The sequence below is a fragment of the Macrosteles quadrilineatus genome, unplaced genomic scaffold (assembly GCF_028750875.1).
Source record: "Macrosteles quadrilineatus isolate MER2022 unplaced genomic scaffold, UCM_ALF_1.0 Scaffold_2__2_contigs__length_208266976, whole genome shotgun sequence".
Lineage (NCBI taxonomy): Eukaryota > Metazoa > Arthropoda > Insecta > Hemiptera > Cicadellidae > Macrosteles > Macrosteles quadrilineatus.
The window spans coordinates 32,593,281-32,619,967 of NW_026542595.1; the positions used below are offsets into that span (position 1 = coordinate 32,593,281).

Here is a 26,687-nt window from a genome sequence, read left to right on the forward strand (position 1 = left end):
TCCAAACTATAAGGTTTAAAATATAAAAAAAACCAACTTAGAAGTAGATGAAGAAAAGAGCAAAACTGATACTAAATGTGAAAGTTATTTAAGAAACAAATATAATCTAAATTCTATATCAGTATAAAACAATGGTGTTAAAGTGGTTCTGTTTGCTGATAAATAAGATTTCTGCAGTGATTGATTGACACTCAAACTTAACAATGTACTCATCCAAACTACTACTTTGCCTGAAGTCAAATTAGATTCACCCTGGTGCCAACACATAAATTTCACAGCATATTTTTTCATCGTTTTGCAAAATGAGGTAAACTTTGTGTTGGTTTATTTTATTTAAAATATACTATTGTATAATAATTAGATTCAACTCAAAAGATACATTATTTTACTCAATCCATTATATTTACAAAACTGGTAAACATAAACAATTAATTAATGAACACATACTTTAAAACTATACATCAACTCTCCCAAGATCACACTAAAAAAACAGGCCGTAATGCTCATCAAGCATGACGTCAAGATAGAAGACGGCAATGACGTAATTTTGCCGTTTGTGATCAGCTGCTTGTTTTAATCTTTCAGTGGAATATAAATAAATAAATACTTATACGTCATAGCCGTCTTCTATTGTGACGTCATGCTTGATGAGCATTACAGCCTGTTTTTTTAATGTAAGGGAAGTATTTGGTCTGAGTGACGAGTCCAAGTGAGTCCAGTGTCTGTCTTGACTTTAAACATAACATTTCCTGTTTTTGAAATTATTTTCCCTTCCTTCCATTTTTCTTTTGAAGAATAATTTCTCACCAGTCCAGTACTCTCTGCCCCACCTGAAAATTTCTTTTCAGCTTGTGTTCCGACGTAGTCTTTTTATTCCATTCTATTTTATCCGCCATCACATTAAGTTTCGTTCTTATATCCCTCCCAAACATTAACACATAAGCGGAGAGTCCTGTAGAGTTTGGAGCTTTGCGTAACTGAGTTACAAGTAGATCTATTTTATGCTGCAAGTCTCCCTTTTCTTCGCTCATGGCAGCCAATGATTTCTTAACAGTTTGGACGAATCGTTCTGCTTGGCCATTGCTTAAAGGGTGAAAAGGTGCACAAGTCCTATGGCAAATTCTATTATTGCTTAAAAACCTTTGAAAAAGTACACTAGTAAATTGGGAGCCGTTGTCTGTTACTATCATTACTGGCAGTCCAAAAGCTGTGAATATGTGACTTAAATTTTGAATGCACCAATCTGAAGAAGTGTTTTTTGTATGTATAACCTCCAACCATTTTGTATGGGCGTCAATAATTATGAAAAAATAATTTCCATTTACGGGTCCACAAAAATCCAAATGTAAGCGATGCCACAGAGCTGTAGGTTCTTCCCAAGGGTGGTGGTTTAATTTAGACGGTTCATTTCTTTTCTGTTTGCATTTGTCACAGTTATTAACCAAGTTCTCTACATCAGTATCCTAGTTTTTCCAATATAGCCTACTTAACTTCGTGCCATAGCTTCGACATGCCTAAATGCCCAATTTGTAGTTCCTTGAGAACTTCTTTCTGCAATGTGTTAGGTATTACAACTCGTCTACCTCTAAAGATGCAACCTTTATGTAAACTTAAGTCGTTATTTCGGAAACCAATATTTTCCAGATTTTCTCCATTTTCTAGTGCTGTAACTATTGTAGCTAGTGCAGGGTCTTTCTTTGTATGCTCTGCAAATGTACATTGAGTGAGAGGAAGTACTGCTATTTGATTAATTTGGAACTTGGAATATAAGTCTTCGTCATCTTGAGTTTGTTCAACTGGGAAACGAGACAATAAATCTGCGTTACAGTGGTCTGAAGTTCTTCTATACTCAATTGTGTAATCAAACCCAGCAAGGAAAAGTGAGTAGTTCAATAATCGAGTAGCTGACATTGCCGGTAAGCATTTTGATGGATGGAATATGGAAACAAGAGGTTTGTGGTCCGTCTGAAGAACAAACTTTCGTCCATAGCAATAAGCAAAGAATTTCTTTACCCCCCAGTAAATTGCTGTAGCTTCTTTGTCTATTTGACTGTACTGTTTTTTTCTTTTTGATAAAGATCGGGAAGCAAAAGCTATGGGTTGTTCCGACCCATCAGGGAACTTATGGGAAATTACTGCTCCCAATCCATAAGGAGAGGCTTCAGTTGAGAGTATTAGAGGAAGTTTTGGGTTGTAGTGTGCTAGAGTGTTTTCATTGGCTATGTGCTTTTTAACATTGATAAAGCTGTTTTCACATTCTTGTGACCATTCAAATCGCTATCCTGTCTGTAGCAACTTATTCAATGGATATAGTTTTTCGGCCAGTCTCAGTATAAATTTGTTGTAGTAATTAGCCATGCCAATGAAAGATCGTAGTTGATTCACATTTCTAGGTTTTTCTGCCTCTATAATTGCTTTAACCTTTTCTGAGTTTTTTTTCAGCCCGTTCTCATCAATCGTTTGTCCCAAGTATGTTATTCTTTGTTGAAAGAATCTACATTTGTCAAAATTTAATTTCAAGTTATGTGCTCTAAGTTTTTCTAGGACAGTTTTTAATCTCTCTATTGTACTCTTGTAATCTGTACCTTGAATGATTATATCATCGAAAAAGCATTTAACTCCATCAGTTCCTTGTAGTACCTTATCCATGAATCTTTGCCACAGTGCTGGTGCTACTTTCACTCCAAACATCAACCTGTTTACTTTATACAAACCTTTCTGAGTGCTTATTGTTTGTAGCATAGCACTATCAGAATGTGTAAGTAACTAACATCGAGAGTACAGAAAAATTTACCTCCATTCATCTCTGCAAAGATGTCCTCAATTCTTTGTATTGGATATTTCTCATCACGGATAACTTTATTTAATGTAGTCTTGTAATCTGCACATATTCGTACCGAAACATTAGGTTTTACTACTGGCACAATTGGCGTGCCCCATTCAGAGTTTTCGACCTTTGTAATAACAGCTCTTGTTCCAGTCGATCGAGTTCTTCTTCCACCTTTTGTTTAATAGCAGGGCACTTGCCTCGGCTTCACAAATATTGGACCACAGCCTTCTTTTACATTCAGGTGTCCTTTTTCAATTTGGAATGCAACCAATTTCCTTACTGAATATATCCGAATAACTGTCAAGAACCTGTGTCAACTCAGATGAGTTTTGATTCAACATTCTAATATCACCAATTTCTAAATTAACTTCTCTTCTGCAGTCTACCAAATATTGGTTCAACATCTTGGTCGATAACATATAGCTTTCCAAAATATATCTTTTCTTTGTACTGGAACCTAACATATACTACTCCCTTAGTTTGTATGATTTCACCTGTATATGTGCGAAGTTGTACATGTGATTTGAACATTCTCTTATTGATATCTATTTTCTTATAGTCCTGAAATGAGATTGAAGATAGCGCTGCTCCTGTAACAAGTTCCATAGATAATGGTTTTCCTTCAATTTCTATTTTTATAATAAACTTATCACTATTATTTACTTGGAGTTTATAAGATTCATAGGTAGTATGATCTAACTGTTTTTCATTCTCTCTGTCGTCTAGTTGGTTGATTGGTTGTTTTCTTGGTCCTCCCATACATACTTTTTCAATATGCCCTACTTTGTTACATTTATTGCAAAATTCATTTCTAAACTTGCATGTATTTGCTCTATGGTATTTATCTCCACACCGATAACACCGTCCTTGTAGAACTGAAAACTGTGAACGGGAAGGAGGATATTGGTCTTTGTTTGTTGCCTGTACAGTGTTCTTGCTCCCAGAGTATCTGTCCCATTTTCTTTGTCTGATTTTCTACAACCTTGAGCACTGGAACTTCTGGTGGTTCTGCTTGAGCAGTCATCATGTTGCTTTCAGTTCTCGAAGCTTCCAGTGATGTTGCAAGTTAAAGTGCTTCCTTAAAAGTAGTTACAATTTTCTTCTGTAAAAGTTGTCCTTTAATATCATGGTCGTGAAGTCATCTTACCAATTGCATGCGTAGTAACATATCAGTTACTGACTTTCCACAATCACAGTTAAACTGACAATCTTTGGACAGTTTCTTTAATTCCATAGCAAATTCAATCATTTGACTCATTCGGCTGTTGTACTCTACACACAAAGCAATGTTGTAATGTTAATACACTTGGTAATGGTTCTAAATGTTCTTTCAAAATAGAAATTACATTTTCATAGTTCATCTTGTAAGGGTCATCAGGGGCAACTATGTCTAGAAGTCGTTCATGTAGCTTAGGTGAAAGTGCATGTAGTAAACTACAAAGATTTGTTTTTCTCTTCATTTACATCTTTAAGTACAAGGAAATTTTCAAATCTTTTAATGAAATTCCTAAAAGATTCTTCTTCATCATAAAGAACAAAACTAATGTTTGATGTTGTGCTTGGTTCCTTGTTATGTGGATTTTCTGCTGTAGTCTCTTTATTATTGTGTCGAGTCTTTTCATGTCTCAAAGCTGCTTCTAAAACGATGTACATTTCTTCTGTCTCACATATATACGAGGGAGGCTAGATCATCTTGTTCTTCATCTTCAGTGGCTAGTTCAATTTTGGTTTGTGCTTCTTCAAATTGTTTCCAATACGATCTTAAACTGTCTAACCTCACATCTATCTCTTATCTCTGCACTTGTCATTTTATCAGTTGATTTATTTTCTACAATTAGATTAAAGGCTTTGGAAATTTGCCTTTTTGCAACTGATCTCAACTTTTTTATATTTCCTATTTCCGTCATCCTCGTTGCCATTTATTGTATAATAATTAGATTCAACTCAAAAGATACATTATTTTATTCAATCCATTATATTTACAAAACTGGTAAACATAAACAATTAATTAATGAACACATGTTTTAAAACTATACATTGTATACCTACTTAATTTTTTAAGCTTTTGATCATTAATAATAGCCAAGGCAAATTAGACATATGCTCCCCAAAAAATCGTCTAAAGCTGGAAAGTGTTTTAATACCTTTTGGGGGTCCCAAATAAGACTCCTGTGAGTTTGCGACGGATTCTGACGTCTGCTTAAGTCGAAAAGGGAGTCGAAAAACTATGAACATTTTGCACTTTTTTCAGTTTTTCAATTATAACTCCTAAATAACGAATCCTAAGGAAAATGTTGTTCAAAGGTGTCTTTTAGTGCATTTAATTTTGCGTCGATTGGTGTTAAATACGTCAAAATCGGCCGAGCCGTTTAGCCGCTGTAGCTTTTCAAAGTTGGGATATTTTCATCAACATGGCCAAAAGGTTGATTATTTGACCAGTTTTTGGCTTACAACTCCCAAACGACGCATGCTATACAAAAAAGCACTTGTAGTTAGTTTGGAAAACACAAAATTCGGCTTAGAATTATGATTATGAATTACTAGATAGTTTATTTCATGGTTATCATCATCCAGAGGTTTATCCAAGAATGTGTGAAGGGAAGGGTAGCAAGACCCCCTATGTAATTTTAAATCTAATATTGTTATCTGAGGTTACAAAAATTCTAGGATTCGTCCTAAGCTCCCATTTATACGATCCCATCTCTGGACACTCCAAAATGATGTTAAGCGATTATAATATATAAAAAGATATTACAACGATGGAATGACATATTATGAGCTATAGCAACTGTTATGACCCAATAACTATGTTAGAAACAAAAAACAAGGTATAAAATAGAGTTTTAGACACTAGAGCAATCTGTGACTGGCTTAGACAACTACATTAGTTTTTAGTAAAAAATTGTCAGCAGCTGATCCATATGTTTTCTTCTGAATCCAATAGTCAATGTTATTAGTTAAGGACGTGTTCAGACCATCGATCTCTATTAAATAGAGACCGATGGTTCAGCCAAGGCCCCACTAGAAAAATAGGCCATGCTGCAGGATCCATGACGTCACACTAGTGGATAGATTCATTGATAGATTCACTGCCATATTCCCTATGTTTTCGGTAATAGGCTGGTTGTTTGCCAGATTTCAAAGGTAAGATTTTAAGCTTCGGAAACTTGACAAGCATCCGATCTAGTGTTAACAATCAATAGCGGTTAAACAGTGAAGCCGATCTTAATGAATTGGAAAACATTCTACGCAGACGTTTATGATCTTCAAACTAACTACAGGTACATTTTTTCTATAACATGCGTTAGAAGATGTAAGCCAAAAACTGAAAGATGAATACAGGGATAGATCGTATATAATGGGAGGTTGGGATGAATCCTAGAATTTTCGGAACCTCAGACAACAATTTTAGACTTAAAATTACACAGGGGTTCTTACTCTCTTCACACCTTAGATAAACCTCTGGATGACCATCATGGAATAAACCACTATCAAATAATTCATAATCCATTTAAGGACAGGATCTACGTTGTAACCAATTTTAGAAAAATTTCCCAACTTTAACTTCAATACTTTTTTTAATGAAATGGCGACCATATAAAGTAGGTAACAATCAATTACCGTTATTGATTAATAAAAAAAAAAAACACTTTACGCAGAATTTTGTGTTTTCCAAACTAACTACAGGTGCATTTTTGTATAGCATGCGTCGTTTAGGAGTTGTAAGCCGAAAACTGGTCAAATAATCAACCTTTTGGCCATATTGATGAAAATATCCCAACTTTGAAAAGCTACAGCGGCTAAACGGCTCGGCCGATTTTGACGTATTTAACACCAATCGACGCAAAATTAAATGCACTAAAAGACACCTTTGAACAAAATTTTCCTTAGGATTCGTTATTTAGGAGTTATATAATGTTAAGTAGCCTCGTCCTGGGAGGTGAAATACCTAGCCCCCAGAGGGGAGGTAAATGCTCCGTGTTGGTATCGGCATTTCAAGTTGGCCACAGACATGGTCGACTGGGCATCGGGTCCCAGTGACATTCCTTTATCCAGGATGGAGGGGTGTTTAGCTCTAGGAGAGATGGAAGTACATCATAATCTCTAACCTACCTGTGTCTGTGGTACTTTGGGCTTCGGCCTGCTTGTGGTGTGCGACCAGCATTCAGTGGGCAAATCCTCGACTTTGGAAGTAACCTTTCCTGGAGGTGAAAACGGGCAAGTACCCGCAGCTCACGGGGACACTCAAGGGCAACGTAACTTTCCGCAGTGTGAGGGCAACGGTTTGTAGGTACTTATGCAAACCTATCCCTGTCTCTGAGCACGGACGGTATGGTTATCTTGAGTGTGGGGGGTTCTTCCCGGAACCTCAATTGAGTCAAGGGTGTCGCCACCTCTGGTGGATAGGTTCATCCGGGTGGGTCCCACTTCTATACCTGCCTCCTTTTGGGAAACCCTGATGGCCTGGCAGTGATGTTGGGTCTGACGGGCAAACGAAGTAGATCGGGTGCTGGGTCCGAGCCCGCCAGGGGTATCTGGGGATCTATCGCTCTGGATATCTCTGGTTCCCAGCAATGGGTCAGGCCTCGATCGGGCAGCGGTGTAAATGGGAGGTTGGGGTTCCCCCCGTCAGCGTGCTGATGGTCCCCTTCCTCCTGGCTATTGATGGCGGGTTCTGCCTGTCAGGGATGAGATAGGTCCCGAGTGTTGCTTGCACTAAATGCGTCGGGGCGCTCTACTATGGACCTCTAGGTTCCGACCTAGTGGAACCCAGGTGGAGTGACGCTTAAACAAGCAGCCGGAATCCCTGGTTAGGATTGAGGGGCAACCCTCTTTCCGAAGGGTCTGCTTCGGCAGCCGGCGAGCCTGATGACCTTAAGTCATCCGCCCATGATGTGCTAAAGGTTGATGCGTAAGCTTCGGCCTACATCATGGGGCCCGGGTATGTCCTGTAGGATAGGTACCGGGTAAGCAGTCAGGGGGCTTCGGCTCTCATGACAACAAATAATAATAATAATAATAATAATAATAATAATAATAATTTAGGAGTTATAATTGAAAAACTGAAAAAAGTGCAAAATGTTCATAGTTTTTCGACTCCTTTTTCGACTTAAGCAGACGTCAGAATCCGTCGCAAACTCACAGTAGTCTTATTTGGGACCCCCAAAAGGTATTAAAACACTTTCCAGCTTTAGACGATTTTTTGGGGAGCATATGTCTAATTTGCCTGGGCTATTATTAATGATCAAAAGCTTAAAAAATTAAGTAGGTATACGATGTATAGTTTTAAAACATGTGTTCATTAATTAATTGTTTATATTTACCAGTTTTGTAAATATAATGGATTGAATAAAATAATGTATCTTTTGAGTTGAATCTAATTATTATACAATAAATGGCGACGAGGATGACGGAAATAGGAATTATAAAAAAGTTGAGATCAGTTGCAAAAAGGCAAATTTCCAAAGCCTTTAATCTAATTGTAGAAAATAAATCAACTGATAAAATGACAAGTGCAGAGATAAGAGATAGATGTGAGGTTAGACAGTTTAAGATCGTATTGGAAACAATTTGAAGAAGCACAAACCAAAATTGAACTAGCCACTGAAGATGAAGAACAAGATGATCTAGCCTCCCTCGTATATATGTGAGACAGAAGAAATGTACATCGTTTTAGAAGCAGCTTTGAGACATGAAAAGACTCGACACAATAATAAAGAGACTACAGCAGAAAATCCACATAACAAGGAACCAAGCACAACATCAAACATTAGTTTTGTTCTTTATGATGAAGAAGAATCTTTTAGGAATTTCATTAAAAGATTTGAAAATTTCCTTGTACTTAAAGGTGTAAATGAAGAGAAAAACAAATCTTTGTAGTTTACTACATGCACTTTCACCTAAGCTACATGAACGACTTCTAGACATAGTTGCCCCTGATGACCCTTACAAGATGAACTATGAAAATGTAATTTCTATTTTGAAAGAACATTTAGAACCATTACCAAGTGTATTAACATTACAACATTGCTTTGTGTGTAGAGTATAACAGCCGAATGAGTCAAATGATTGAATTTGCTATGGAATTAAAGAAACTGTCCAAAGATTGTCAGTTTAACTGTGATTGTGGAAAGTCAGTAACTGATATGTTACTACGCATGCAATTGGTAAGATGACGAAATTAAATGCACTAAAAGACACCTTTGAACAACATTTTCCTTATGATTTTTTATTTAGGAGTTATAAGCGAAAAACTAAAAAAAGTGCAAAATTTTCATAGTTTTTCGACTCCCAAAACTCAAGCAGACGTCAGAATCCGTCCCAAACTCACAGGAGTCTTATTTGGGACCCCCAAAAGGTATTAAAACACTTTCCAGCTTTCCTTAGTAGTCACTGGTCCTGTTTATAGTTCTTCCGGTGCTGAAAACAATCTTAAATCTACACTGACTGTACTTTGCACACTACCACTGATTGAATATACAGGGTGTCCCGTAACTCTCTGGACACATGTATATAGCGTTATTGCTTAGATCAAGACAAACACATTTCACCATAGGAACATGGGTCTGTGGTGTCTAGTTTACCGAATGTCGGCATTTATGTGTTTTTTACAAAAACATTAATAACTTCTAAACGGTTTGAGATACAGCGTTGGGATTTTGCAGAAATGTTAATTTTATTAAGGCTTATCTTTGTTTAAAATTATACTAAAAAATCAATAACCGTTTTTAAATGGCAGCCATTTAAAATATTTGATGCGAAATTTCACGAAAACCGTTAACGAAAAAATTGCAAGGTACAAAAAAGTTAGTAAATTTTATGTAGTTTTAAATGATACCTTATTTGTTAAGATTGGATAAATAGTAACAGAGAAATGTCTTCTTTTCCAAATGCATGACCACTTTTCTCCATTTAAACAACGCTAATACTCCTTTTACATTGTTTAGCATTGTTTAAATGGAGAAAAGTAAAATTGCATATATGTATTAAAATTGCAAGGGTATAAAATATTGTTTACCTATATAAAATAGTGCCATATAAAAGGAAATTTCATGTAGATCAATTTAAACACAAAAGTTAGGCATTTATTTCATAAATTACATTTTCTATGAGTGGCCCTTTTTTACTCAGTTATAATTGCATGATACTTGTTAAATAACTCAAACTTAAATAAATACTTGGAATGGTTTAATTGTAAGCCGAAGAACTTTTATTTATTTCCTATTTCGTCAATATGTTCATTCAATAAACCTTTTTGTAGTAAACTTCAGAATTATGGATTCATCATTTCACACCAGGAAACTATATTGTAGGACTATAACTATTATTGTTATGTTGAGCTAGTTTCTAATAATATAAGTTATTTTATTCTGTGCAGGCCTATTTGTTCCCAGTGAAAAGAAAAACTACTACAGTACATTTTAAAGCCAGCGTTTACTTTTTACAGGTCTTTTATTTGGTATCTGCCATTGACACTCATGATTCACTCATGTGCAGCCACAGAAAATATTGGGCATGACTATTTTAAAACTGTTATTGAGTTTGTTAACTCTGGGAATCACTCATGGAAGGTAGTTGATTATTATTATTTTTGAATATAAGAAAGAATTGGGTGTGTCACTTGGTAGAGTGAGAATTTCTTTTACTGCACTTCTAATAATTTTATCTATACCCTCAAGATATGTTAATATTAATTTGTTTGGTGTTACTAGCAAAATATATGTTAGTCTAGGCCAGAGGTACGGTACTGATTTATGATAAGAATGGTCCTCTTCCATAGTCTTCTTAAGTGTGCTATTACCTAAAATGGTTTATCTCGCATATGTAAAATCCATCTTGAGGAATCAAGATTCAAGAATTTATTGCAACAAATTACAAAAAGAATATTTTGTATAGTTGAGGTCAATATGAGAGTAACTTAGGCTAAGAAGTCTCAGTAATCTGCAAGGATAAAATGTCCAGTGGTTAGCATATCAATTCATGCTATTTTCTCTGAGGTACTGGTATAATGTGATTTTGTGGGGACCAAAGATGTAAATAACTACTGGATTGCGCTCTCAGTGGCGTAGCGGGCGCTGTTTTTGGTCTCACTTCCCCCACTCTCTACTGGCAAGATAGCGGCGGGGCGGCGTACCTCACGTGCATGCTAGCTGTCACCCATTTCAACACTTGTTTGACGTAACAACAGTGTGCGGTTTTTTAAAACTATGATTAAAATTTATCAATCCTTATATATAATACGTGAAGGCGATTTCTACGAAACACTACTCCTCCGTTAATAATGGACGGATTTTTACAAACGACGTGTCAAAATAAAGTATTTTTTGTGTAGACGCCCCCTTTCACCATTTCCTGTAATAAAAATCCTCGGTCTTTGCCCCACAGGCCATCAAAGTTGGAGTTTCTCCCATAAGATTAACATGGGGGAATCTAAATATTTAAATGGAAATTTTGTCCCCACTAATTTGAGAGAACGGCTGGGCGTAGAAACTTAGTAGAGGTGTCCAAAGAAAGGTATTGGTCTGTAGATGAGTTATCAAAAGAAAAACTAAGTAAAATCCCTTAGGACTCTGCCCCAGAAGCCTTTAAAGATCCCTCCACAGAGTTGTTTACATGTTGGGCATGTGAATAATACTTTGAAACAGCTGTAAATTGTATCTCAAACAACACACATTTATTGGGAGTACTGAATTCTACCAAATAAGTATTTGAATGTTATTATCTGGATTTTAAAATTGATTTTATTCTTTATCATGTCATGTTTTGCAATATAAAGCTCCATTACGAAATCAGTGGAAAATCCTTCTATCGCAGGAATTTTAAAATCATTTCTTATTGAACTATCTTATATCTGTTGAACGGGTTGGTGTCTGCCTTTTTCACCGCCTTTGCCTAAACATTTTATCATATTATTCCACACATATCAAATATTTATGTAGAAATATCTGCTCTTATCGTGTCTAATAAAATCCAAACATAGAAACCTTGCCTAAAATGGTCCCTATTTTGACAAATTATTTGCAACTGCCTATATGGCGCACTGGGTTGGTAACATTATTGAAAATAACACGACATTTTGGCTGTAAAATATGGTACAAAAAGAAAATACTATTTAAGCAGCTACTGACATGACATAAAGGTATATTCCTTTAAACTAGATCACATAATCCTTTATAAGACGTTGATTAACAATATGTAAACGTCAATATATACGTTACAGCCAATTTATAGTATTTTTGTTTTTTGGAAATGTCCCATTGCTATGTCATTTGCATTATTTGTTGCCAATGAAGCCGCAAGGCCGTATGAACTAGGAGGCACCTAACAGTTCAAGAATAAAATCCAACTTCACTTCATTCCACTACACCTAACATTCCGTAGAGAGATTATATTGACAACTTTATGTTATTGATAAGGCTGAGACAACTAACTGCCATCCCCCATGTCAAGGAATTCAAGCTTTAACAGTAACCCCACAATCAATTTTTCAAAACTATGCTAGAGGGTTCATTCATTGGCACAGAAGTTCGATATGAACTGACGTGACGTGACGAAGGAAAAATCAAACTTACACTGTAACGGATATACCTCCCTTTGAAATTAGAATATGTCTTCCCCAAAAATAATCTCTTTTCAAATAAAATCATATTACACTGATGAAATCACGGAAGTGTTTAACTACAAAAGATCCACCAAATACGATTTTAATACTATTTAAAGGTTCTTCCAAAGGAAGAGATACCAGATAATATAATAATAACTCCGATGATGGTATTGGGAATATTTTATTCATTGAATGATCAACCAAATTGGCAACTAACGCAATTAATATCATTGTTTCTTTACACTTATTACTCTTTAAACAATGCTAAATGCTCAATATATATATATATTTAATCCAATTTATCGCAGTTAGTTAGATGAATTAACGTAAGCCTTGAAAATAAACCGTCGATTTTGACGGGTTTCACCTAGTATCTTTAATTATACGCTAAGTATGTGTTTAGAATGGTTGTGTCTTGTTCCGATTGCAACTTACTTAAACTTGGTGAGTCGGTGGCTCAGTTGGTAGCGTCACGGACTTTGGTCCCAAGGCAGTGATGTCGTGGGTTCGGATCCTGATCACTGCCACTAAAATAACAGAAAGACAGTGGCATTTTGTTTTACGAGTAAAGTACCAAATCTAATAGATTCTAAACAAGGTGTCTGAGTACCTAAGTGATTCCTTAACTTGTTACAGCATGTTTAACTTAACTGAATTTTGTTTTTATTTTGTTGATAGGGCTAAACTAAAACTGTACATTGTAAAACATGCACAATGAAATAAATGCGTCCGGGCTTATTTTCTCAGAGGTCAGTCAACACTATATTTTATGATGGTAGGTCGGGTTGATATTCATTAGGTATAATGTACCTTATTCATATCATGTGCGATGAATAAAAAAAAAAGAAGACAATTTGAGTTAATTACTATACACAACTGACTGATTATGTAACTAAATTTTAGCTCATTAGGGCACACGAAGAAGTTTTTACGGCAGTTAAGTACGTTTACAATGTATTAACTTGTTAGCTTCAGCATAAAGGATACTTTAATACAAAAAGACTATTTGTAGCCGCGCGTGTTCCCATTTTGCGGGCACTATTTTTAAGGGGCACGTCAAGAATATTTCTTTTGAGAAAGACACCCACGAGGTCTGCGACAGACGCTCACCAAAATGATTTTATTCAAAAATATTTAATGTTGTTTTCATTAATAAATCGAATGTGAAATGACAAATGTTGTACTTACTATCCTTTCTTTGCAATTACATATTATTTTACCATGTATAGTTTTTAACTAGTCGTCATGTCGGTTGTGTGAAAAAACATCTAAAATCAAGTTTAGTGAATGTGTAGTTTTAAAGAGTTCAAATGGGTAATTCTATTCAAGAAACAAAACATACATTAAGTTTTTAATTGTAAAAAGAGTTTGACATGCATTACCAATTTTTAATCTCTACATATTTAAACAGAGCAGCATCTAAAAAGGTGTGTTTTATACGGTGAGTGTATGGGCTGCGCCGGCTTCTGCCAGTAGAGAGTGGGGGAGCACCAGACCGCGCGGCCAACACTGAGCCAGCGATCCATGAGTTGTTTATATCGTTGGTGGGGACAGGCAACTGATACAAAAACTATTTTCAGACTTTAGAAAAGAATCCTCTGAATTATGACTAACCCCAGAAGTCCTTATAAGCTTTTTCAGAATTTAAAAATCCAAACACTCACGTGACTATACTGTACATGTATGAATTAATAAATTACATACACAATATAAAAAATAAACTCCTGGATTTATTCACATTCACACACAAGTAAAGTACAATAAATGAAACGATTTTTATATGCCAAATCACCGTTTGACCTTATTTGAAAAAAGTCCTTTGTACACAGGTTTAAAAATGTATAATAAACTACCGGTATATTATAACAAAATTTTGGCTAGGTTTTTTTCTGTTACTTTGTACTTTGCATTTTTCTAGTCTAGGCTCAATTTTGTCAATGCACACATTTTCTATATGTTATCACATGTAAAAGAATGTTATGTGCAAATAAATAATGTCTAAATTAAATGGTTACAAGTTACAAAAAGGTTAAAAATTGACATTTTTCAAACATTAAAAGGTAGAGCAACAAAACTTGGAATGTGGTCACTGGACATAGAAATCATTTAAAACATTATTCAGTGATATGCTATGTCCTCAGGGGGACGGCCCGCTAGGAGTAAGAAGAAAATCTTTAAGTGTAACATAGGTTAATATGCACATCAACTTAAAGATATTTGTAAGTAAAATACAATGCCGTAAACTCCAACGGAAGGCAGAGTTAAAAATGGAAGCCTATGAAAGATTTCTTCAATTTTCAATATTGGAGCGCCCGCTAGAAGTCAAAAGAAAATCATAAATGTAAGCATAGCTTGATATGCATGTCAAATTAAAGATCTTTATTGGTGGAATAAATACTGTATCACAAACCCAAACTCAAACGGACAACTGAGTCAAAAATAGAAGCCGTTCAAAGATTTAAAATTACAAATTCCAGAAATCTTTCAATGGCTTCCATTTTTGACTAGGTCTTCTGTTTGAGTTTGGATCGTTTTAAACATAATATGTTTGCAGCACTTTTAAACTTGAGTTCACAACAAAATGTTTAAGACTTGCTGACAACACCTGATGTCAAAATCAACATATCTCTTGAACATTTTTGTTGGGTACAAAACAAACTACGCTGTAGGTTGAGTATACTTTGTTAAATACTTTGATTCTAATTTCTCCCAATGACTGTCTGGTTGGTTCTACAGGCGGGACACAATTTAGTGACAGCCCTTGGTCAAGAAGCACATATGCTGGCAGGGTCACATCTATCCCGAGGACTACCAGTAAGGCATCCTGTCACATCTCCCATCCCAAGCAAATTTGATGCTAGACAACAATGGTCACATTGTAAAAGCATCTGGAGTATCAAGGACCAGGGCAACTGCGGCTCATGTTGGGTATGTACTTTAATCACCAGGACAACTGTGGCTCATGTTCGGTATGTATTTCCTGCCAGGGCAACTGTGGCTCGATCATTTTAAGTATGTATTTTATAACCAAGGCAACTGCTGCTCATGTTGAGTATGTACTTTAATCACCAGGACAACTGTGGCTCATGTTGGATATGTACTTCCTGACCAGGGCAACTGTGGCTTGATCATGTTAAGTATGTACGTCATGACCAAGGCAACTGCTGCTCATGTTGAGTATGTAGCCTTCTTAATCACCATGACAACTGTGACTCATGTTAGGTATGTACTTCCTGATCCGGGCAACTGTGGGTCGATCATGTTAAGTATGTAGGCCTTCGTCAAGAACAAGGCAACTGCTGCTCATGTTGGGTATGTACTTAATCACCAGGACAACTGTGGCTCATGTTGGGTATGTTCTTAATCACCAGAACAATTGTGACTCATGTTGGGTATGGTCTTAATCACCAGAACAACTGTGGCTAATGTTGCCAATGTTGGGTAGGTTCTTAATCACCAGGACAATTGCGGCTCATGTAGGGCCTACTTCCTGACCAGGGCAACTGTGTGACTCGATCATGTTAAGTAAGTATGTACCAAGGCAATCTGCTGCTCATGTTGGGTATGTACTTAATCACCAGGACAATTGCGGCTCATGTTGAGTATGTACTTCCTGACCATGGCAACTGTGACTCGATCATGTTAGTAAGTATGTACCAAGGCAATCTGCTGCTCATGTTGGGTATGTACTTAATCACCAGGACAATTGCGGCTCATGTTGAGTATGTACTTCCTGACCAGGGCAACTGTGACTCGATCATGTTAAGTAAGTATGTACCAAGGCAATCTGCTGCTCATGTTGGGTATGTACTTAATCAACAGTGGCTCACTTTGGGTCTTCAAGACCAATGAAACTGTGAGTGAGGGAACTCAAATGACTTACATAATCAAATTGATCACTTTAGTTCACAGTTTCACAACAGCCTAATAAGAGTTTGTACATGTACGTCATTATGTTTAACTATAAAATACTGTTTTAAATTTAAAGTTTATTTTATGTGTTACTTCAATTAATTAACAACAGACTTGGAAAAAAACAAAAGGTGCCAAAAGAAACAGTGCCAACTCCATGTTGGTCTACCTTATGCCCTTTTATAAACTAGTTAAAAAATAAAAAAAAATTTTAACAGCTAAGCTTGTTACTTGTTAAGATTGCTACACGGACATCGCTATTAAATATTTTACTTTAATCTATGTATATTGTTAGTTTTATTTGCTTTTATTAGCAAAGTTGTTAAATAACAAATTTTGTCTTTGGCTTTTGACTAATGATTTTACCCAGAACGGCATTTGGTTCTAGACCCATCAGATGTTTATTAATTGGGCTATCAATTAGTTATGCTGTCTAACAAAAGTGTTTTGTTCGATAGTAACAAGACCAGGGTGTTAACCCTTACAAAAAAAAAAAAAAAAAAAAGTATCAGAGACTTTAAACACTTTAAAAGTTTTTTTTTACTGTCCATCTCCGCATTTTAAATCAGTTATTTCATTGAAAATTCACCTTTCTTTGTAATTTCCAGGAAAGAAGTAAATATTTTTGTAATAAAATTTGATATATAAATGGTTATTTTTAGGCTGTATCAACATCTTCTGTAATGTCGGATCGAGTATGCATTTCTTCCAAAGGTCAGGTTCAGGTGAACATTTCCGCTGAGCAGTTGACAGCTTGTTGCACAGATTGTGGGACTGGTTGTAATGGTGGCTACCCTGACAAGGCGTGGCCGTACTTCTGCCACCACGGCTTAGTGACCGGGGGAGATTACTTGTCTCAAGAGGTAGGTAATAGTACATATTTAAAAAAGTAACATTTCAACAGTTACTAATTACATAAAAATACCCTTACAACAGGAACCCTGAAAGACTAGGCGAATTTCCATTTACCTGGCTTGATTCAGTGGCGTAAGACAATGAGCGGCGCCCCGCGTCGCCCCCCCCCCCCCCCAACTAAGTACATGTGGATGGTACCCCCCCCCTATCAAAACACCACCACTTATGTTTTACTCGTTTATCTCAGCAAAAGCTGTGATCAAGGCAAATTCCAAAAACTCTCGCAGACGATTATTGATCGCCTCCATTGGTCATTGAAACTTGTCATCGTTTAACATGATTGTGGCAACATCTTGTACATCATCCGCAGTGTTGTAGACATCATGATTGTCTCCCGCGGTCTCAAAATAACGTAATATTTTTTTGCGATTGCGGCAATATCATGAATACATTCTTTGGTCTTGAAGACATCATCTTTGCCTCCCGCAGTTACAGAAACATCACCATTTTTCACGATTGCAGTGACAATCGGATCTTAGCGCCCCCCCTGGACCTCAGCCCCCCCCCCCCCCGCACTGCGGGGGTGTTATTTACGCCAGTGGCTGGATTACCGCTATAAGGTTTCTTTAAAGTTGTTAGATTTATTTTCTATTTAATTTCCAGCATCTATCTATACTTATTTAATACGCAAGCAGGTTTTTTGTGACAATTACTTCTCCGAAACTACTAAACCGATTGACATGTTTTTGGTGTCATTGGAAAGAGCGTAACGTGAAGTTGTGCATGAAACTTTCTTTTTAGGGAAATAATTAGAGATAAAAGGCCCTGGGGCCTTTTAAAGTTTTGTATTTCTCCATAAGATTAACATGGGAAACATACATTGTTATGAAACTCCAGCTGTTGTCATAAATTAAAAGTGAGAAGAACATATGTTAATTGTAAACAGTCAATAAGATGCTAATTTAACAGTTTGCTACAAACATTTAATGACTTGGTTGAATGAAGAAACATTTACTATTTGAATTCGGGTTGGCGTAAATATTACAATGGAAAAAAGTGAGAGAGCCTGGATAATTTTATACACCTACTAAAAAGAAAACTTAATTAACACTGTGCTGCTAAGTTATCATTGAAAGAGCCGATTTGCAAACTGCGGAAACATAAGAAAGTCATAGAACACCACCAAGGAGAAGAAATAGAAATAGTGTCGTTTTTTTTTAGAATTTATAATCGTTATTATGGACAACCTAATGCCGCTATGAGTAAGGCTATTTGTAGAAAACACTAAAAACCAGATCAGCTTTTGAAAAATGATAAGATATTTACAAGAAATGTTGATTAAATCGATCTGTTATGTGCATCTTAAGTATTTCCATAATCTTTGAGTCAAATCTTTTAGTCATCAGAAATTATGACTGTTATTCGTTTTAAAATAACACTTGTAATACTTGGCAATTGCTCGAATTCGAGCAACAAGGACACATTTAATTTCCAGCATTAATTTTAATGATTGGATTTGTTTGCTGCTGCAGGGAAGGTAATAAGGTGTGTTTTTTTAAAGTTTTGATAGCTTAGTATGAAACAAACAAATCTACCATATTTGATGAAAGTACATCCATAATCAACTAAATCACAACAGTTTATTAATTATCCATAAGAATAACATGGTAATTTTAAATTAACACTTTTTTTGGAATTTTTCTGTAACTGTTCGTTAGATATACAACAACGCTTCATGATACTAAATCATTTGTTTTTGTGCTCTACAAAATGGTTTGGAAAGAAATTGCAGTAGCCCCAGAAATTTAATAATGACTAATTGGTTTCATATTACCTGTTGTCAGTTACAAATTGTAACTTTTGCCAATGCTACATGTATCAACGAGCTGTCATTTTCAAGCACACAGATTAGGAATAAACATTGAAAAATCCGCTTGTATAGCTTCGTTGTCGGTTTTAATTGAACGGCATTACACCTAAGCTAAAATTCACACAAGAGATAGAAAAAAAAACAACAAAATTAACTTCTTAGATTTGACAATAGAAAAAATGACAACAAATTACCATACAACATCTTTTGGAAACCCACCACTTCCAACTCAGACAATTCATGCAACCTCCTACCATCCTTACTCACAAAAAAAGCCACTTGCAATAGTATGATTTGTTAGAGAAGATAAATTTATATTCTTGTCATATAGTACATGCTCCAATCTTTAGGCTATCAAGCGTCTATGTAACTTAGGCCTAAATGACTTCTTCTTTTTCTAAGAATGAAAGTATTATTCTTCCTATGTCCGGAGCCGGCTGTGAGGTTATGTAATGTCCTCGTTTCTACTTCATGTGTGTGTGTTGTGTAGTAACTATAGAAGACAATAAAATGTTCCATATCCACACCATTGCGCGTTATTAAATAACCCTAAAATGATTCACAGATTGTTAATGTCCCACTAAACACTGAAAATTACAAGATAGAATTGGATACAATCAAATTCATCGTCGCTTAAAAAATGTAATCTAATTGATAAGCTCATCGCCAAACAGATCAAACGAAAAAGTGAAGTAATGTATGTGTTGAATTTAACAAAAACATTGAGCACAGTCTCAAGAGACACCTGAAAAACCATAACATCACTTTATCCTTTAGAACAACAAACAAAGCCAATCAAATCTTAAAGGACAATAGCCACCTCAAACAATTAGATAAAACCAGCTCAACACAGGGTTGGTACTGATTTTGGAAAATGAAATTCCCTGACTTTTCCAGGTTTTCCAGACTGATATTATACTTTTTCCAGGTATACCGTAAGACAATATCGAATAGTCAGAATCAAGAATTATTAGAAAAAATGTAGTCCTAAATAGTTTACTCATAAAACCAATAAGAAAAGAATTAAACATCTGGAATCTGGAAAAGTAAGAGTACCAACTAACATAACCTCGCACTTTATGTTCTACTTGGCCTTGACTTGACACTGGCAGATAGACGATATGGTGCTTCTGATACTGATATATATCGATATTTTGCTTGCGATATCATCGGTTTATATCGGAAGAAACATGTGATATTGGAAAAATAACTACCATGCTTGTACCGGAGACAAAAAGTAGTACCAAACTAAACTATTAAATGTTTCAACTAACAGGATAAATATTTTTCTATAAACTCCTGCAAGTGCAGTTTTTTTTTAGTTTATTAAAGGTTGAATCAGTATTGGTATAAATTGTACAATGAGGCAGTATCGTATTGAAATTGAAACGATGAATGTCCTTCCACGCATCACGGTACTAACTAGCTCGGTTCGTTCTTTTAAAGCCAGTAATCAGAGGGTGAAGATAGAATGTCTGTCTATGTTCGATGTTTTTTATATCGATGGTAGGTTCACGATGTTTTTGTTACATCGATGTTTTCGCCAAACTTTGATGTTTTTGACCAAGTATTGAGACATAGATGCAAAATGTAGCATATCTGTAAAAAATGAAGTCTTTCAAGAGAAATTCCAGATTTTTTCCAAAATTCCCTGACTTTTCCAGACCAACAAAATTCCCTGACCGTACCAACCCTGTCAACAGGAATCTACAAAATAAATTGTGCCAAATGCCCGAGTTTTTACGTTGGACAAACGGGGCGAGCATTTAAAACCCGTTATATAGAACACCACCCAGACCCAAGGACAGACACACTGAAGTCAACATTTGCACAACACCTAATTGACAGTTATCACAATATGAATGACATCAACACCGGTCTAGATGTCCTAACTGTCATAAGGGAAGTAAAATGGATGTCTTCTAAATTTATAAATCCATAAAAACCCACATTAAACAGTCTGTTCCCGATTGTGTAAGGGCAATGTTTTGTACTCTTGATAGGCCTATCCAACTAAAAGTATTACCTATTTATTTATGTGTTTTGTGTTAAGTGTCATGTGTGTAAACCAACAATGTACAAGCAGATTTTTTAATGTTTATTCCTGGACTGTGTGCTTGAAAATGGCAGCTCGCCGAAAAATATAGCAATGACGAATGTTAATATTTGGAACTGACGACAGTTAATATGAAACCAAATTAGTCAAACTACAACAGTTAATATTTTCTCCATAAGAATTATTAAATATACCGTTTTTGTTCTCTGCTACCTTTGGTTTTTTTGTACAATAGACAGCAGCACAAAATAATTTGCATTTTTTAACTCTACACAATGTTTGTAATGAAAGTTGGGCATTATCTTATTGGTTCAAGTTGAAGAGGAACAACTCCTAAACAAGTCCAGCAATTTTGTAAGAAATTAAATCTGGAAAATAAAGTGTCATATTTAATATCTTTGACAGCCATAAAATTGTGTACTGTATTAACATTATAAAATAACACCTTTATAATAATCTATATAATTAATACGCTACATGAAACTTTGTCGGTTAACCTCCTCCGCCATTTCTTAACCGATTTTATCCATTGACGTCTCATTGGAAAGAGCGTGTCACGTAGATTTGCAAACTGGCCTTACATTTTTGAAAAAGTCCCTTGGCATCTGCCCCATTGGCTTTGAAAGTTCCCATGTTATCCTTATGGAGAACACAATTGTTTACATTTTGATCAGCTGTATAATTTAGTTGCTGTTATTTATTTTTCAATTCAATGAAACGCATTGAGTACATTTATTTACTACAGTATTTGAGTTTGTGTAAACATAACCCCCAAGACGGATCGTGTTAGTATGATTGTATCTTAAATTTGTGCATTTATCGTTGTTTTGTGTAGCTATAATTTGTTTATTTGTTGTTTTTTCTTTTAAATTCCTAAGACGTGACGCCAACGAAACATAGACAGGAGGCGTAATCGTGATAACGACCGCAGCTACAGAACAGTGACGCGTAATAGGCTTAACTCATCAAGTCAGCACCTGACCCTGGACAATCTCAACTATTAAGTTATAAATGCACCCTAACACTACCCCAAAACGACTTTTTGTTCTCAATTGGCCCTCTATCAATGACCTGTGTTGCCTGTACAGCGATGCATTATGAGAAGGAGAAAACCGGCCAGAATGCTTTAGGTTTATCAATAACGAAGATAAACATGGTCTGAGTTACACACCGGCAATCTTTGAGGTGACTATTTTAAACTCATTAAATATGACTGTTATTCATTTTCGTTTTGAAATAACTCCTGTAATACTTTGCAATTGCTCGAATTCGAGCAACATGTACACTAGTAATCATAATTAGGTTTGAACAAACTTGTAAAGTTTTTGTCGTATTATTCTTTGTTCTACAGCAGACTGCAATGTGTAGTAAGATGTCAATTTTTATAATAAATTTTAATTTATATAGCAGAATTCGCTAATAGACACAGAAATAATTTTATAATCCTAACAAACTAGGTGAAACTGTATTGCTTTGCAGGGTTGTCAGCCATATGAAGTGCCACCCACTGGTGTTGAATCTGACATTTACCTTGTATGCAGTCCTCACAAATGTACAAACAAGAACTATTCAGTCCCGTATAAAAAAGACCTGCATTTTGGTGAGTAAAGGAGTTGTGAAGTGCAGTACCTATGCTTACTTTTATTCTTGTTTATTTAGTTGCAAATCAACCTTTTTTTTAGATAGATACTATTTAAATTCAAGTACTATTTTAAATAATATTGTACTAGGATAATAACATAATGAAGATTGAAGTGATATTGGTAATGTTTTACTTGATGGATGATAAAGCCAATAGATAAATAAGATAGCTCAAAGAAATAAAAACTAACATTTTTCAATAATTTGCTTTCAGTTAATGAAAATGAATGAATAAAATACTAAAAGCAGAATGATACCCTGATTTTTTCTTATTCTTATTATTACAGTACTACAGGGTGTCCACAGAAATTTTGTCATCAATTTCCCTGACTTTACATGACTATCCATGACCATTAACCATTGATTTCCATGACTCACGAACTTAACTCAAAAATTATAATATACCATACACACACAAATAATACTGCCTAGACAAGTTATTTCACAGAAAATATTGAAATATGTATTAACAGATAACAATGGAGTACAATAGGTACAACAATGAACTAATACAAACTCAAAACCCATAAACTAAGACAACTGTATAAATTGAAATTGAGGTACATTTGTGAAAAATTCGGAAAAATGCTAAAATAGTCGCGGTTACGGCCGACTAAAGCATTGAAAGGTCCCCTGAAACCCATCCATCATTGGGGATTTCCATGACTTTCCATGACTTTTTGCCTATTTCCATGACTTTCAATGACCATAATTTTTTTCCATGACTTTCCATGACTATCCCTGACTTTCCAGAATGTGGACACCGTGAGTACAGTATAAGTGGTCTAAGACCTTGTCAAGAAGGGGGGCTACCGGGGAGGTGTGGAACAAAAGGAGAGGGGTCCAGGGTTCCCCTAGTGAGAATTTGGTATTTAAAAAGCCATGTTTTTAGGAAGAAATATATTATATGTTTATATTCATTTTTTCAAGATTCAATAAGGGAGGCTCCCCCCTCCTTAGAAACGCCACTGTAAAGTATTATTATTATTATTTGGACTGGATAAAGAAAGAACAATCAATAGTAGCTGAATTATCTGTTTAAGTTTTATATTGAATCTATTCGGGTTCAAAAATAAAAGTGGGTACCATTTTAGGAAAAACTGCATATGCCTTGCCTAATGACGAAAGGACAATTCAAGCTGAGATAATGACTAATGGACCTGTAGTTGCGGGATTTACTGTGTATGATGATTTCTTCAGTTATACTTCAGGTACAGTAAGTTTTACTTGTTTGTAATTTTGTACTTATATTTTTACCTCGGAGAATAGAGGGTTGTAGTTGTTTTACAAGAGGTTGGGCAATATGTAGGATAATGCAATGTTTGCTATTCAATACATGGTGATTCACATGAGGTGTACACTTTCTATAGCATATACAAAGTTACAAATATTTCTTACTTAATCAAAGATAGAGAATGCATTAAAAATGTTCTTAAATCCAGAAAATCAATTCATAGCTACTGATTTTACATGTACTGTAGTTTGTAATTTGTTGACAGGAGTGTATAGATATGTGAGAGGTTCAGAGGTGGGGAGTCATGCGGTGAGGGTGCTTGGCTGGGGAGTTGAGCATGGCACTAAATAATGGAACCGAACCTGGGGTGACAATGGTTATGTCAAGTTTGTAATTTGTTGACAGAAGTGTATAGATATGTGAGAGGTTCAGAGGTTGGTGGTCATGCGGTGAGGGTGCTTGGCTGGGGAGATGAGCATGGCACTAAATACTGGTTCATCGCAAACTCCTGGAACCGAACCTGGGGTGACAACGGTTATGTCATGTTTATAATTTGTTGACAGGAGTGTATAGGCATGTGAGAGGTTCGGAGGTTGGTGGTCATGCGGTGAGGGTGCTTGGCTGGGGAGATGAGCATGGCACTAAATACTGGCTCATCGCAAACTCCTGGAACCGAACCTGGGGTGACAACGGTTATGTCATGTTTATAATTTGTTGACAGGAGTGTATAGGCATGTGAGAGGTTCGGAGGTTGGTGGTCATGCGGTGAGGGTGCTTGGCTGGGGAGATGAGCATGGCACTAAATACTGGCTCATCGCCAACTCCTGGAACCGAACCTGGGGTGACAACGGTTATGTCAAGTTTGTCCGAGGCATAAACAACTGTGGTATCGAAGAATTTGTTACTGCTGGATTAGTAGCACCACTCTAATCATTGGACAGTTCTACTACATTGATTCTAAAACTTGATCAATAGTGTTTATTTAGAGAGAGAGTTCAACTCAGTATTCGTGTATCTTTGTTGTTACCCTGCTGAATGGAGTAAATGGTTACTACGGCAAAAAATAAAGGGTTGTTTCATAACGTGAGCCAGTGGATTGTTGTCATACTCGTTCACAAATTTTCCCCTAACTCTTAAATTGCAATATGTAAACATGCACACCTGAATTTGACTGCTGATTTGTATGTAATCAACAGTTTTTGGAAACTCTAATATGTCATGTAAATTGCCGACAGTTGCAACAAAGAATGATTACTAACTATCTAGTAAAGTACCGTGCTGTACCTAAGAATCGATTTAAGTCAAAAACCAGTACTAATACCAACTTTATAAAAGGATTACGACACACCACTTATTTTAACTCTTTGAGAAATCATTCTTGTTAAAATATTTCTTTATTATTAATTAATATAAATGCAGGAAAAGCAATGGACAAGAAAATGACGAATAAAGTTGTATAAATGTATGTATGTAGTTCAATAACATTGAATTAGAATTTACAAGAAATTATTGTATAAACCCATTCAATTCAAGGTTATGTTTTGTCTGATTATTGCAGATTTGGCATCTCAATTCCCTTAAATGTTCATTTTACTCTAATAAATAGCATAAATAAAATCAATATATCGCTATTTCTCTAACAAAAAGGAAAATACCTCCATCGCAGCAAATCTACAGACCAATTTAATATGTAGTAACTTACCTTTATTGAAACAGGTTCATAATTTTAAGAAGTGTACACTTAGCCTATATCCACTCTCTATATAAATAACATTGGCACAATGAGTGCTTTGGTTTGTAGTTACTAAAACACAGTGTTTTTAATTACATTTTTAAAATGCTACAATGACATTGAGAAATTTGCCAAATATGATTAAATACACCCATAAAACAAGCAATATACAGGAACTGATTTATTCTATTTAGGCCGTCGACACACGGGAAGACTGTTTTCCAACTGAAATCGGCAACCAGTTGGACAAACTAGTCGCCTTCGTCCCGACCAATGTAGTTAGGTGGGACAGTACACACGGTGCGACTGCGATGCGACCAGTTGAGGACCAGTCGGCGATCAGTCGTTAAGCAACCGGACCTGCCGGTTGCTAGGTGATTTCAGTCGCCTGGTTTGAACAACTTTTCGCATATTTGTATTGCGCTTTTCAAGGATCAGATATACCAACTGCGATAACTCTTCGTAAGCACTTTTTGACATCCTGTGTACATAGACTGAAATTTTGCGTCTGTTTCTTGTAATGCAGCAGCAGCTACAAAGAGCCTACATTAAATATTTGTTTTAACATAAGGATGTACCCAACACCTTCTACTCTACGCTTTCTTGATTGTTTACAAAACACCAGGGCTTCTTCATCACTATTACTCATTTCAAACACCATACACAGTACACAGTATCGTTATAACAAAATTAGAACTCATTCACTGTCTCAACTCAATCATAGTTGCGCCCGTGTGCAGATTTAACCAACGCAACTGCAACCGTAATCGCGTCACAAAACAGTTGGTTCAACTTTAGTTGGGTTTCAGACTTCCCGTGTGTCGACCGCCTTAGGGATAGCAAACAGAAGAGACAACATACTGTTTTTGCACCTTAACCCATTGGCGCCGACTTACAAGCGTTACTCATACAGCCGCTGCAGGCCCGGCGGCTGGCTTACAAGTGCCGCTTGT

At 35.9% G+C, this 26,687-nt stretch overlaps 1 protein-coding gene across 1 annotated transcript; it reads left to right on the plus strand.

Moving 5' to 3' along the window:
- Nucleotides 1-190: 190 nt before the first annotated feature.
- On the plus strand, nucleotides 191-25,089 carry LOC128987106 (cathepsin B-like cysteine proteinase 4). The gene is given in 8 exon segments (XM_054407805.1): nucleotides 191-307; nucleotides 10,278-10,401; nucleotides 15,171-15,362; nucleotides 17,009-17,209; nucleotides 22,607-22,727; nucleotides 23,863-23,979; nucleotides 24,566-24,690; nucleotides 24,693-25,089. Coding segments are annotated over 8 exon segments (1,125 nt in total). The 5' UTR covers nucleotides 191-302; the 3' UTR covers nucleotides 24,933-25,089.
- The last annotated feature ends 1,598 nt before the right edge of the window (nucleotides 25,090-26,687 follow it).